This window comes from Pezoporus flaviventris, unplaced genomic scaffold, assembly GCF_033815535.1.
Source record: "Pezoporus flaviventris isolate CSIRO_AGI_PZ_B2104156 unplaced genomic scaffold, CSIRO_AGI_Pfla_v1 ptg000050l, whole genome shotgun sequence".
Taxonomy (NCBI): Eukaryota; Metazoa; Chordata; class Aves; order Psittaciformes; family Psittacidae; genus Pezoporus; species Pezoporus flaviventris.
In genome coordinates, this window is record NW_026892598.1 from 5,166,560 (window position 1) to 5,181,646 (window position 15,087).

The 15,087-nt window shown below is 52.1% G+C and overlaps 1 protein-coding gene across 1 annotated transcript; it reads left to right on the plus strand.

Annotated features, from left to right (window-relative positions):
- Nucleotides 1–396: 396 nt before the first annotated feature.
- FOXE1 (forkhead box E1) lies at nt 397–2,260 on the plus strand. Its single transcript, XM_061468653.1, has one exon. It carries the CDS (start codon nt 397–399, stop codon nt 1,285–1,287), a length of 891 nt encoding a protein of 296 aa, XP_061324637.1. The 3' UTR covers nt 1,288–2,260.
- The last annotated feature ends 12,827 nt before the right edge of the window (nt 2,261–15,087 follow it).

Sequence of the window (15,087 nt, forward strand, 5' to 3'; positions counted from 1 at the left end):
GCAGAACCGTCTCGGAGCCGCTCAGGAGGGAATCTGGGAAAGTCCATGCCGGGACACCGCACCGTAACACCGGAGACCCTCCCGCTGCCTGCCGCTCCGCCAGAGCTGAGCGCTCCTAACGACAGCGAGAGGGATAGCGGCGCCCCGATGGCGCTGGGGTTGGGGACCGCGGGAGGGGAACGGGGACCGCGGGAGGGGGGCTGGCGCTGCCCCTGCCCGTGCCCGCGGCGGCGCGGCACGCCCGGCCCTGCCTGCGCCTCCCGGGCTGCGGGGCGTTGCAGGGGGAGTGCCGGCCGTCCGGGCGCGGAGCAGCCGGACACCGCCGCATAAAAGCCGCAGCGGCGCAGAGCTGCGCCTCTTCGGCTCGGCCTAGCGCGGGGCCGCCCCGACGGCCGCATGACCGCCGAGAGCCGGCTGCCGCCTGGCCCCCCGCCGCTGCCGCCGCTGCCCCCGCCGCTGAAGGCGGACGCTGCGCCGCCGGGGCAGGAGGCGGCGGCGGAGTTAGGGGCGCGGGGCGGCCGACGGCGGCGCAAGCGCCCTGCGGAGCGGGGCAAACCGCCCTACAGCTACATCGCCCTCATCGCTATGGCCATCGGGCAAGCGCCCGAGCGGCGACTGACGCTGGGAGGCATCTACCGCTTCATCACCGAGCGCTTCCCTTTCTACCGCGACAGCCCCCGCAAGTGGCAGAACAGCATCCGTCACAACCTCACCCTCAACGACTGCTTCGTCAAGGTGCCACGGGAGCCCGGCCGCCCTGGCAAGGGCAACTACTGGACGCTGGACCCTCACGCCCGCGACATGTTCGAGAGCGGCTCCTTCCTCCGTCGCAGGAAGCGCTTCAAGCGCAGCGATCTCTCCACCTACCCGGCCTTCCTCGCCGAGCGCCCCGACGAGCCCTGCCGCCTCTTCCCTCTGCCCGCCCCGCCGCCCACCGCCGACCTGCCGCCGGCACCCGCCGCTGCCTCCTGTTCCTTCGCCGCCGCCGCCTTTGCATTCCCCGCGCAGAGCTGCGCCTCCGCCCTGCCGCACGGATACGCACCGCTGCCCCCCGGCCCCGCGCCCTATGCGCCGGGAGGCCCCGGCCAGGTGTACGCGCCGTCGGGGCGCATCGTGCTGCCCGCCTCGCCGCCAGCCCCCGCTGGGCTCTACGGCCGCCGCTCTCCCGTGCCGTACCCGCCGCTGCCACACGTCTACGGAACAGGCGGACAGCTGGGCGCCGCCGATCCCGGGCCGCTGCACGGAGCCTACCCCGGCGGCCACGACAGGTTCGTCCCGCCGCTCTGACGCAGCGCCGGAGAGGCCGGGCGGCCCGACAGCGGGGACCGGAGCCCAGCAGAGAGCCGGTTGCGGGGTTCGCCCGGCGCTGCTGGACCGCGGCCGTCCGGGAAGATGCTGGAGGACTTTGTTCTGCGGCTCTGCGTCATGCCACCTGCCCCAGACTCCCGGCGAGGAGCGCTACCGCCAGCTGTGCGGACCTGCGGGACCCTGCTCAGCCCTGTCTGCTCTCTCTAGAGAAGCCCTAGGGGCTCCCAAGTGCCTGGATGGGGCAAACAGCCCTTTCCTTTTCTACTGCCTTTTCTGGGACAGGTGCCCACTGCTTCCTGACAGGTGCTCATCCTTCCAGCCCACTCAGCTGGGCTCCCTAGTCTGTCCAAGAAGATCTCACTTCTAACAATCTCCTCGCTGTTAATGATTTTATTTACAGAACTAAATGTCTGCTGTGGTGGGGGACGAGGGAGGCAGAAGGAAGCATTTTGCAGCCTCGCATAGCCAGAGTTGTAAAAGCGGGACGTGTGACACTAACGTGGTGGTTTGTCCCTGATGGTGCGCAGGGCTATTGTGGTAATGCCGGGCTTTGCACCAACAACCAACAGGACCAGGGCTGGGAAAGATTTGGGTGCTGGGATTGCAGCCAAACACAGGAAGTAAAATCCTGACGGGAGTCATGCTCTGTGCTTCAGTGGTGGGACAATGTGGGATTGGAAGTATAAACACTTTTACCATGAGCACGTTCAGCCGCTGGAAGAGGGACCCAGTGAGGTCCTGGGCTCTCTGTCCTTCAGGGTCTTCCCAACTTGATTGCACAGAGCCTGAGCGACCTGACCTGTCTTTGGGTGGGATCCAGCATTGAACTTGGAACTGCTTTGAGTGGAGACCTGGTCCAGAGATCTGTGGAGGTCCATATATCCCAAATTACTTTGATCTTAAGGTCAGCCTAGCTCTGTCTGTAACCTAGAGAAATCAGCACCCGGGGGAAACTCCTGAAATGAGTGAGAGGCAGGACGTGGTGACTTTTTATCTTTGATTGCTCCCTTGTCAAGGGATAGCTGGAAAAAAGGCTAGAGGAAAACACAGAGAGGGGACAACTGATAGCAACAGCCGTTAAGGGCTTGAAAATAGATCCATGGGGAAACTCGTGAAAATTCCTCTCAACAGATCCTGCCACCCCTGAAAGGTTCCCGGTGAGATGGTGGATGCCGCGGGGCTCTGTCAGGGGCTGTGAGCGGAGAGGGGCAGATATAGTGCTGCTACCGTCCAAATCTCTTTAGACAGCTACTTTTTACTGTGGAGGTGGGACCATGTGTGATCGGAGCCAGGAGGAGGTTGGTGAGGGGTGCTGCAGAGTGGTGGGAGCAGGAATGAAGAGAGGTAGGTGGAAAGTGCAGTCAGAGCCTCAGCAGGGGCTTTGGAAGAGCAGTGGGGGTGTACATACACCAGGGTCTCTTCCCACCACAAAAGGGTACAGATCATACTATAACTCAGGTTGGGAGAGGTGTGTTGGGTATTTTCTGCTCCACAGTTGTGTTCAAAGGACAGTCAGCTATAACCTGTACAGTTTGCTCAAGCCTACCAAGGTGCGTCCTGAAAACCTCCAGGGATGGAGACAGTGCTGTTTCTTCAGGCAACCTGTCTGCCCTCATGGGGGAGAAGTTTCTCCTTTTATCCACTCAGCACCTCTCTAGTCTCTTTTCATGTCCACTGTCTCTTGTCCTGCTGCTATGCACTGCTACAAAGAGCTCCGATCCCATGAAGACACCTGTACTTTCTGCTCCATGGAGAATTTTTCACGTGAGCTCATCAGCAGGATGAAATCTGTGTAGACACAGGTTCTTCTCTGCATGCGATACTCCAGGTATCCAAGCAGGACATGAGAGGGAGGAAACGGAGTGGGGTGGGAAGGTGCTTGGGTTGTCCCCGCAGAACAGTTTGGGGTGGGGGAGGCTAAAGCTCTCTGCAGTAGGTGCACAGGAAGAGTTGTCTCTCTGCCTTCCCTGGGGTTCTGAAGTAGGAAATGAGTTTTGGATTCAGGGCACCTACCCCTCTCTCAGAGAGATAGGGACGGCACATTCTGGGTGAGCTACCTCATGGGCTGGGAGGCTGGGGCTGGGCTGGTGCTGCTGACCCTGGTCCATCTGGACCTCTTCTGTAGTACTGCAGGAAACTGCCGCCTGTACACAGAGCTGGGGAGGTTACATTGCATTACATTGCTGCCGCGGGGGGCACAAAGCAGCAAGTGCAGGCATCATTCCCATCTTCGGTGAGGTGAATCAGATGTTTTCCATCCTTGCTTTCCCTCCTGAAGAGCTGTATTGTCTCTTTCAATGTCCTTCCTGGTCTTGACATGTCTATAAGCTGCTTCCATCCTGGGTACAGCAGAGTCCCACCTCTGCAGCTTGGCTACCTCAGCGTGGGGCAGGTCACCTCGGCTGCTGTGCCAGCTCCTCTCCCAGCTTCCCCTTTCACCAGCTGGAAGAGAAGCGGCTCTGCCAGCTCTTAGTTTTGTGACAGCTGCCTGCTGGCTCTCTGCCTGTATCTCCTGCAAGGATTGCACTGCATCCCTTTGTTGGCAGGTTTGCTAGCTGCTTTGGGGGGTAGCTGGGAGAGGGATTGTCCTGCCTTAATGCCTTCCGTTCTTCCTTCCTGTCAGAGCAATTGTCAGTGTGGACTGAATCGTTTCCCTGAGTCTAGAGGTCTTCTGGCCCTTGTTCCCCGTTACTTCAACCTGGTTTTACTCTTTGCACCAGCCCTGGTGCTAGTCTAAGTTTCAGTTTAAAAAAAAGGCACCACTGGTGATACAGGTCTTGTGCAAGCTGCTCCTGAACTTAGCATCTGCAGCAACTTCAGGGAGCAAAACTCAGTGTCTGGAGGACATGCATGATAGAACTTGATGACTCAGAAGGCACAAATTGGGTAGGTTTGGTTGTGTATTGTTTGTGGATAAGGTTTAGATGCTTGTTATTTCTCTTCAGACCTTTTATTACCTACAAGCTAGGGAAACCAGACATACACAGAAAGCATGCTTTCTGCAGCAGGTACAGTGGTGAGCCTGTTGCACAAGGACCTGAGACACATGGCCACAAACGGCTTAAACTTGATCCACAATCAGCTGGAAACCATGGATAAGAGCTTTGTGCTTAGTAATGAGCTATATGGACCCTTTGAGGGACTCTACATCCTAGCGAGGTCTCCCCTTTGGGGTTTTCGATGCAAAAATTGACCATGCTATACCTGCCCTGTGCTAGTGCTGGCAATGCTCCAATCTCCTGCTTGCAGCAAGCGTGGAGGCTCCAGAGATCCATTCCCACCAGCGCCGCTGTGGTTTTGTGCCTACTGCAACCTCCCCAGGCTGCCGTGCAGGCTCAGGCGCAGCGGGTGCATTGAACATCACGTGTCTGTCCAGGCTCTACCCTGTGTCAGCAGGGTTCGCTGACCCTGTGCTGGTGCATGTGGCTGTGTGTCTCCTGCGTGACCACTGACAGAGGAAGATACAAGTTGTTGTGTCCTTGGGGAGCCATGGGGCTGAGCCTGCCTGTGAGGCTATGGGGATATGCCGTGGGGGATATGTTAGACAATTACATCTCAATGTATGCTTGTGCCATGGGGATATGTTCAACATTTGGATCTCTTTTTTTTTATTTTTTTTTTTTATTTTGCCTGGCACTTTGCTTGTAATTTTCAGGCACTGTCCAAAATTAGGAAAATTGTGATTTCTGGAAGCCTTATTATAAATATCTGAGGGCCTTCCTTTTAGCACAGTTAGTCTAAGTTTCAAACTAATCTTTTGATTTTTGGAGTAAGGGTCTAGTAGGTTTGGGTTATAACCCTGTAGGAAACACTAAGTGTAAGCACTGATGAGAAGAGAGAAGGTCCTTGAAAGTGCTCCGTCCTTGAACGACAGAGTCTCTTGGTTCCTGTTCTGCCTGAGGAGCTCTGGTGTGGTCAGGCCCTTTGCTGACTTTAAGAAAGGGGTGGATGGTTACAGCCTAGGAGAACATTTTATTATGTATCAGAGTTGGTTTTTTTTTTTTTTTATATTTACTCTTCTACTTGCAATGGAAATAAATCTTTTTATCCTGTTGTTTGTAATAAAGTGTCTCTGGGAGTTTTTTCCCTGCACTCCTAAGACCAAGAGAGTGATGATACAAAGCAAGATGCATGCCACATGTTGCTCCTTGCATTTTGCTGGGTCTGCTTCGCCTTGGCTTTTCTTGGTCTGCTGGCATTGCTGAAGACATCGGAGGGAGGGGATGGCAATGCCAGGCCGGAGGTGGCTTACCAAGCTCCTGCAACCACTCAAGTCACCAGTCTGCTTTCGGGTCTCCCATCAGGCCGTAAGTGTGCCCCAGACATCAATGCATGAAGTTGCAGCCCAGCTGTGTTCCTCTGCTAAAAAGGGGCAGGTGTAGAAGCTAAGGTTGTTACCTGCATAAGGAACACAAGCTGAGAGGTTGGTGAGAGAATTGTGGCTGCTGTTACTGACTTTCTGATTCCTCCAGCTTGGAGCCTGGCCAGCTGGAAAACATTTACTGCTGGAAACAACATTGTGTTACCTGTCCTGTGGCAGCAGCACCAAAAATGCTTGGTCTTCCTCCCTGCACCCCAGGACGGTGAGGTTTATTGGCTATAGGCGTGCAGCTCCTGCAGCTCCAGGCTGACACCATGTTTACCTTGTGCAGCAGCAGCATCTGTAGGAACAATTCACCAAGCAATGACTGTAGCTAATGCAGGGTGTAACAGGAGCAACTCCACACCTTGGGGGGATGATCTGGCTTGCACATGGCTAAGATACTGGCAGATGCTGCCCCTTCTCCAGCTGAAAAGGTGGCGACCTGCTTCCCAAGGGGTTTTGGGGAAAGCGAGCTCTGCAGCTGGTGCTCTGTCAGTAGCCCGAGCTGCCTGAAGGGTTATGAATGAGACAGAAACAAGTAGTTTAATCTGCTAAGTGATCAAAAAGCAGATAGGAGTATCTTCTTCAGTAGCTGTAGGACTCCCAGGTATGATTTATCTACCTTTGGGGGAAGCCAAGAAATGCATCAAATTTATGAGAAGGAGTGTGCAGGGAAGGCAGCTGCCATTTGTCCAGGAGGGAGTATCTTGGAGGGAGTCCAAAACTCTGTAAGTTGTAGTTGGAGGTCAGTCTGTGTGGCTGGAGATGAGCTTTAGCTGCATGCTTTAGCTGCATCTGTTACCGAGGACTGCGATGCCAGAATTAGTGGTGGCATAGAGACAATGTCCCACTGGTGCAGTGCCTGGATATGAACTCATGTGAGCCCAGGAAGGCTGATGCTCTCTGGGAGACTGAATGTGCAGAGTTTTGCTGTATGGGGGTACAGTAGCCCAGGTTGGCACAGAGAATAGCTTCACACTCTTGTCTTGACATATGCCTGGAGCCCAGATTCATAGGAGGCACCATCTAGACAGCAAAGCTGATTTCTCAGCTCACTTTTCCTGTTTGTATTTCTGTCTTCTCCCTGTCTGAGGCCAAGAAGTCAAGGTGGGAGACGGTGGAATCAGCTATACTTGGAAGCCGGGGTTATTTCTGGGAGCTACTTGAAGATCTAGAGCAGTCACCTCAATGTATGTGTGAGCACACTGAGAGGGAAGGAAAAGGCACCTTCTATTCCTCCTTCAGGAAGAAGGAACATGCAGTTTAGCATCCTTCATCCGTGGAAGAAGAAGGGCATCCACAAAAGGGACAGGACCCACTTCCAGTGGGATACGGGTCTCAGGGCCTTTTAAAATCCAACACCAACATTATCACCAGAGATGCTAAACAGCTCTGGACCAGGCTGAAACACTGATTCAACATGAATCTTGGTCTTGGAGTTCACTCAGGTTTGTTTCTCTATGTATGTTGTTTCTCAGTGGTTCCCAAATTGGTTTGGTTTTTTGCTTGTTTGTTTGTTTGGTTGGCTTGGGGGTTTGTTTTTGGTTTTTTTTTCTGTTCTTGTTTTCAATAAAATTGCCTTTACTTGAATAACATGAGTTTGCACTCTTACAGCAACAAGTGACTGACTGCTGCAATAGGCTGGGACCCATGCAATTGCCATGGAGTCACAGGCAGTTCAAGCCATGAAGAATAAATAATTGTTATCAGTATAAAAGAAAGCAGATATAAGTGATAGTTATCTGGTCACTGACTGCTGTCATAGCCAAGCAAGCTAAAATCAGCTTGGGCCAAGACAAGACCAGTTAAGTCCCAGTCCTCTGCACTGTGAGGTCAACACAAAGCCATAGCCTGAAAAGCAATATATTTGGAAGCTGCATTCAAGACCAGGTCCTGTGTACAATGACAACCAAAGGCCCCACACCAGTGGGCTGGGAGAGGACTGTCTCTTACGATGGGTCAAGTTTATTCTTTCTGTTGTGTCTCAGGGCTCTACATCTGTGTCGCCTGATCTGCTATGCTGCAAGCAGCAGAGCTTGGGGGTCTAAGTGAGACAGATACAGCCCAGGGACAGTGCTTCTCTGCTGGGGTTGTGTCCGTTGGCACCAACCCAGACTCCCTGCTGTGAGATGTAGGCTGGGAGCTGGGCTGGAGGCAGGGAAACACGGAGAGGCAATGGACATCTCATCACCTCAACTGTTACTGTATGTTTTCTGCTAACCAGCAATCAGCTACATATGATTTTGCCAAAGAAAGGGTGGGAGAAATCTCAGTGCAGCCCTGTATGTGAGAGCTCGCACCAGTGTGGGATCCTGACAGCCTTAAACACCAATGCAGTGGGAAAGAAAAGCAGAGGGGAGACACGAAAGTTCTCTGAAAGACCTGCCTGATATTGTGGTTGCTGGGGTTTAATCACAGAAAGGGCAGACTGGCCTTTTCTTTCACTAAGTGAGCTGCAGCTAATGTAAATTCTTTGCCTGAGCACAGTCAGTGGCACAGCACAGCATGAATTGTGCACTTGAGCACTTGAGCAAAAATGCTTTTTAGCAAATGCACTTTATATTGACTGGGGTAATTATTCTAAATGCAAGAAAAATTGCAGCAGCAAGTTATCCAAGCCTTGGCCTTTGCCATGCACGTAGCACCTCAAGATACTCTGAGGGCTTTAGGAGGTGACATTTGGCTGCATGAAAGGGAAGTAGACTGGTGGTCACATGAAAATCCCCTGTTCTCCAGGTGTCCTCTCATAAAGGCTGACCTTACCATGGCTCTGCTCTCTAGGCAATAGCAGAAATGACTGAGTTGGCCACAGATGCCTAGTGAGTGGTCCCACTCTGTGTGAGAGGCTGTGCCTGGAGTGCTACTGTTAATACTGGTGGCTTTATTCAAGAACAAAGCAGAGGAATATTCACGGCTTGGACTTTTTATGCAGGGAATCATAGAATCACAGAAAGGTTTGGATTGGAAAGGACTTTAAACTTCATCCAGTTCCAACCCCCTGCCACAGGCAGGGACACCTTCCACTAGACGAGGTTGCTCCAAGCCCCGTCCACCCTGGTCTTGAACACTGCCAGGGATGAGGCAGCCACAGCTTCTCTGGGCAACCTGTGCCAGCGCTTCACCACCCTCACAGTGAAGAGCTTCTTCCTTATATCTAATCTAAATCTACCCTCTTTGAACTTAAAGCCATTCCCCCTTGTCTGGTCACTACATTCCCTTGTAAAAAGTCACTCTCCAGCTTTCTTATAGGCTCCCTTTAGGCACTGGAAACTGCTCTAAGATCTTGCCAGAGCCTTCTCTTCTCCAGGCTGAACAAGGCCAACTCTGTCAACCTGTTTCAATAGCAGAGGTGCTCCAGCCTTCTGATAATTTTCATGGTGCTCTTCTGGACTTGCTCCAACAGCTCCATGTCCTTCCTATGCAGGGGTCACAGAGCTTATCACATTCATTTAAATTTAAAAAAAAAAAAAAAGAAGTCATGTTGTGAAGAACAGTTTTCCCTCTTGGGTCACCTCTTTCCTATTTCATCTCCATGGAGGATGAAGATGCCTTCTCTTCTAAATTAAAGACAGAAGAAAGCCTCACTTAAAGCAACCGAATCATAGAATCATAGAATGGCCTAGCTTTGGTGAGCCTTGCTTTGAGCAAGGAATTGGGCTGAAGACCATCAGATATAAGTCTTTCTGTGATTCATAGAATCACAGAATCACAGAACAGTTAGGGTTGGAAAAGACCTTAAGATCATTTAGTTCCAACCCCCCTGCCATGGGCAGGGACGCCTCACACTAAACCATCTCACCCAAGGCTCTCTCCAACCTGGCCTTCAACACCACCAGGGATGGAGCATTCACAGCTTCCTTGAGCAACCTGTTCCAGTGCCTCACCGCCCTCACAGTAAAGAACTTCTTCCTTATTTCCAGGCTAAACTTCCCCTGTTTTATTCCGAACCCATTACCCCTTGTCCTATCACCACAGTCCCTAATGAAGAGTCCCTCCCCAGCATCCCTATAGGCCCCCTTCAGATACTGGAAGGCTGCTATGAGGTCTCCACACAGCCTTCTCTTCTCCAGGCTGAACAGCCCCAACTTTCTCAGCCTATCTTCATACAGAAGGTGCTCCAGTCCCCTGATCATCATCGTGGCCCTTCTCTGGACTTCTTCCAGCAGTTCCATGTCCATTTCATGTTGAGGACACCAGAACTGCACACAATACTCCAGGTGAGGTCTCACAAGAGCAGAGTAGAGGGGCAGGATCACCTCCTTTGACCTGCTGGTCATACTCCTTTTGATGCAGCCCAGGATACGGTTGGCTTTCTGGGCTGCAAGCACACACTGAAGCCGGCTCATGTTCATTTTCTCATCAACCAACACCCCCAAGTCCTTCTCCACAGGCTTGCTCTGAATCTCTTCTCTGCCCAGCCTGTAGCTGTGCCTGGGATTGCTCTGACCCAGGTGTAGGACCTTGCACTTGGCATGGTTAAACTTCATGAGGTTGGCATCAGCCCACCTCACAAGCGTGTCAAGGTCCCTCTGGATGGCATTCCTTCCCTCCAGTGTATCAACTGAACCACACAGCTTGGTGTCATCGGCAAACTTGCTGAGGGCGCACTCAATTCCACTGTCCATGTCAGCGACAAAGATGTTAAACAAGACCGGTCCCAACACTGATCCCTGAGGGACACCACTCGTTACTGGTCTCCAGCCGGACATTGAGCCACTGACCACAACTCTTTGCGTGCAGCCATCCAGCCAGTTCTTTATCCACCAAGTGGTCCATCTATCAAATTGATGTCTCTCCAATTTAGAGACAAGGATGTTGTGTGGGACAGTGTCGAACACTTTGCACAAGTCCAGGTAGATGACATCAGCTGCTCTACCCCTGTCCATCAGTTCTGTAGCCCCATCACAGAAGGCCACCAAATCGGTCAGGCAGGATTTCCCCTCAGTGAAGCCATGCTGGCTGTCACCAAGCACCTTGTTGTTTTTCATGTGCCTCAGCATGCCTTCCAGGAGAATCTGCTCCAAGATTTTGCCAGGCCCAGAGGTGAGACTGACTGGTCTGTAGTTCTCTGGATCATCTATTTTCCCCTTCTTGAAAATGGGGGTTATATTTCCATTTTTCCAGTCATCGGGAACTTCACCTGGCTGCCATGATTTTTCAGATATGATGGACAGTGGCATCAATCAATAATGGCTCAATAATCAAACCAAGGCAAACGGTTTCAAGCCTTCCCACATGTGTGGGTACAAGATAAGCCACCTCTCTGTCACATCAGGTCTAGACTCCGGCACATAAACACTACCAAAAGCGCAGCGATTACAGCTGTTAGGAAGGGAATCCTCCCTTCCGCACGTCCCACGCCGCCCGGTACCTGTCGTGCGGCGCTGCCGCTAGAGAGCACTGCCGGGCCGCGCTGGGCCCGGGGCTGAGGCCGGGGCGCAGCCTCTCGTTCCGCGCTGCAGCTTTGGCGCTCGGTAATGCTGTCACAGGCCGCGAGGCTGAGCTGTGGAAACGCGGCGCTGGAGCTGCGCCTCCTGTCTGCAGTTAAACACGCTGGCAAACGGGGGGTGATTTCCCGGGGCGTGCAATTCCGCGGTCAAGCCACGTTCCGTGGTTTTGCAGCTGACGTGGAAGATGGTGTGTACAGAAGAGAGTTGAAAGTAGAATAAAAGAATCACAGGATCAAGTAGGTAGGTTGGAAAAGAGCTTTAAGATCATCAAGTCCAACGGTCCACCAACCAGCACTGGAATTAGACCACCACTAAACCGTGTCACTAGGGGTCTCACCCACACCGGTTTTGAACACTTCCAGGGATGATGACTTTCCTGGGCAGCTCTTCCAACCACCTTTTGGTGAAGAGATTGTTCGTTCTAGTCAACCTAAACCTCCCCTGGTGCAGCTTGAGGCCGTTACCTCTTGTCCTATCGCTTATTACTTGGGAGACCGACCCCCCCCCGACCCCTCCCTTGCTACAACCTCTTTTCAGAGTCATTATTAAGGCTACAAAGATCAGATCACACTGTTTACCACACGGGCCATGTCTTGGTTTCTTCGTTCTGCATTTTCTGTGTTTTTTTAGTGAAAACCTCAGGCATCCTGGTGGTGACAACGGCACAATCATGCTCAAAGCCCCAGATCCCGACAGATGGATTGAGTTTCAAGCCAGTGGGCTGAGGTAAGTGGCTGTTCACCCTGCTTGATGCGTACAAGCCCACACCTGGAATACTGGATCCAGTTAGGGTAACCCAGTACAAGAAAGACATTGTTATTCGGGAGCCCAGCTGAGGCCATGAGATACAGATCTGGAGCATAGTATAGGCTGAGGGAATCAGATTTATTCACCTGGAGAAGGCAAGTGTGAAGTCTACCTTGCAGTCCCTGAGAGTTATAGGGAAGATGGAGCTGGTGGGGTCTTCTCTGAAGTGCACCATGGTGGGACAAGAAGCAAAGAGCAAAAACTGTGATGAGGGAAAGTCTGGCTGTACATAAAGGAAAACTTTTTTCCCTTGCAGTGCCTGGGATGGGCACTTGGGGATAGTGGTGTCTCTAATGTTGGAAATGGTAGGACTTAGTTGGAAAACCCTCTGAGCAGTCTGGTCAGAGCTGGATGTGCTTTGAGCAGGGGTTGGGTTCAAGATCTCCAGGTACCTCTTCACGCTTTTCCTATAGTTGTATGGTTTCCTGGTGAAACAGGAGAGCCAGGCCGGCAAGAGGAGCACTGCTGAGCCCAGAGGGCACATAGCTACAATCCTGGCAGTAATAGAGAGGTATTTATTCAAATGGTGAACACCAAACAGGAAGGATCAGAGCTTGCACACTCTGAGGAAGAAATGATGCCCAAAGAGGGAGTGGGTATTTGCTGTCACCAGGATTTACTACCTGAAGTCAATATTGGTAAATCAACCAGCAAGTTTTCTTATCTCTGCAGGAGCAGGTTCTTGTGGGGTGAAATGGCTTTTCGTTGACCTCTGTCTCTAAGTTACTGGCTCACTTTTTTCTGCTCAGGCTTACCCATGACTTCACTTCTGCTAAGGGCCAGAAAACGATCCCAGCTGGAAACACCACCCACGAACAACAGCCTGCCACAAATCACTGACTCTCTGTGAATGTGGGGGACGCCATTTCATAAGAGCAGTTTGAGAAGCAGGAGGCAGATTGCACAAACCAAACAACTTCTCCCAAGGAGCTGGAAGCATGTTTCCTGGGAGGATATCAAAGGGTAATTAGCTTTGGACAGAGAAGAGTCTGGTTCTCCTGAGTGTGATGTGAACTTCCTTCTGCTTAGATGTCCTGTCAGCCCCCAGGATGGCAGAGCATGGGGACAGGATCTGCAGCCCGGGGATGACCTCACAGCAGCGTGGGCAGCCCAGCCCATTGACAACACCAAGCTGTGTGTCATGAATAAGGAGACCATCACAGTTGTCATACCCACTGCATATCACAGCATGCCTGCTTTGGTCTGTGTGGCTCAGGTAGCAGGTCAGAGCATCCTGGAAAAACCTCATGCAGCTCTCTTATGCTGCAGTACAGCACAGCAAGGAGGAGAGCATTGTGTCAGGCACTGACCCAGCTCTCTGTGCTTGCCCCACAGCTCAGAAGCCATCTCCCTGCACTTACTTTTCATCATCAAGAAGGCTATAGTCCCAGCCTTCACCTTCAAGTCAGACCCACACCCTGTTTGTCATCCCAAAGGAAGAAATATTCCCTTATTGGACAGGTAACGACATCTGTCTGGGGCTCAGGAAGGAGGGAAGAGAGGGATAAAGTAATGCACTGTTTGTGAGAAGCAGCAGCCTCCCTCTCTATACGCAGATCTATTCAGAGAGCAGGACCTACCTCAAGGATGGATGCACATGGATCTCTTTGTGTCCAGCTTTGCACCTGCACCCCATCTGTATACCAAGAGCTCTTTTACCTGCCCTCTTATCAGAGAAAGAAATGAGAAATGGTGTGTTGGGAGTGAAAGTGCTGTTAAGGAGTGCTTTATCTTTCCCTTGTTTATTTTGTGATAAGGTTTGTTGCTTGCAGGCACATCCTTCTCACTGGTTGCCAAAGAAGTCAGTTAGAGTGAGAGAGAGCAGCTCTAAGTCAGGGCACACAGGACCTGGGGTGACTGCCATCTCTGTTGAGGTGCTTTCTCTGGTTCCCGGGAGCCTATGCTCACAGGGAGCTCCCCAGCCTTTGTAGCGCAGGACCATGTGTGTTTCAGCAATGATCATTGCCCCGTGTTCACCCTGCCTGACTCTGCCAGGCCTTTGCCACCTCCTGCACCTCCACTTAAACACTGGAGAAGGAAGGCTGTGGTTGTTTTGTGCCCTCCATGACTGACAGGAGGGTTAATTTTCTTCCTAGTAGCTGGCACAGTGCTATATTTCAGCTTTAGTCTGAGAACAATGCTGGTAACACGCTGCTAGTTTAGTTATTACTCAGTAGCACTTACCTTGATCAAGGGCTTTTCAATCTTTCATGTTCTGCCAGGGGAAGTGGAAGGAGAGGGTGTGTGAGTGACTGTGTGGTGCTGAGTTACCAGCTGGGCTTAAACTATGACAGTAAGAGATCTTGCTCTTTTCCTAGAGGTACAAGTCACTCAAGCTTGCGTTAGCTGAGATGTCTGTCGAGTCTGAAACATCACCAGGACACCTGTATAGAGAGATCCATCCCTCCAGGAGCTGCCTGTGGGGAAGAGGCTGCATTTGCTTTGTTATGGCACTGCTGGATGCTTTCTGTTTTGACACCCACCAAGTGCTTTAGAGCTTCTGGTGATGTAACATCCCAGGGTTTCAGACTGGGGAGACTGTTCCCCTTGGTGTGACGTCCCTGGGACCAAAGCAGGGGCATGAGTCAGTAATGTCCATCCTGTCACTGGAGAGGCAGTGTTACTGGTGTCACTGGTGACATGTCACATCTGCTGAGACACAGAGACTTGCAGGGCTCTGGGACAGCAGCAGTGACACCACTGGAGCCACAAAAATATCCTTACATCTCCCAAATGGAGGCCTGGCCACCATGGGAGACAGGCCCTTCGTAAGTCAGATAATGGCAAGAGACCTCCATCTCAACTCAGGAGAAGAAAGACCCCCGATGTCAGGATATTACAAGAACATAAGAAAGCCATCTCCCCAGCCAAGCACAGAAGACCATAAGACCTGAAATGTGGGCAGAGAGGCATCCCATTCCTTCCTGGCTTTAGGAGAAACCCTGGGTGTCAGGCTGGGGAGCCAGGGGCACAGAAAGGCTCCTGTCTTTGCCCCAGATGCCATTTCCCAAGCTGTTGCACTCAGATGTTTTCAACCATCTTTTGTTTGCTGAATGCAGTGGCCAAGGTTGCAGTGAGGCTGCCCAGAAACTGAAACCAAAATGGTTTCCAGGCTTTAGGAAACCAAGCTGTTTACCAGGAGGGTAAGAGACCATAAGA

Bases quoted from the DNA above. Each gene is read 5' to 3' on its own strand.
- FOXE1 (XM_061468653.1), top strand. From the start codon at position 397: ATGACCGCCGAGAGCCGGCTGCCGCCTGGCCCCCCGCCGCTGCCGCCG.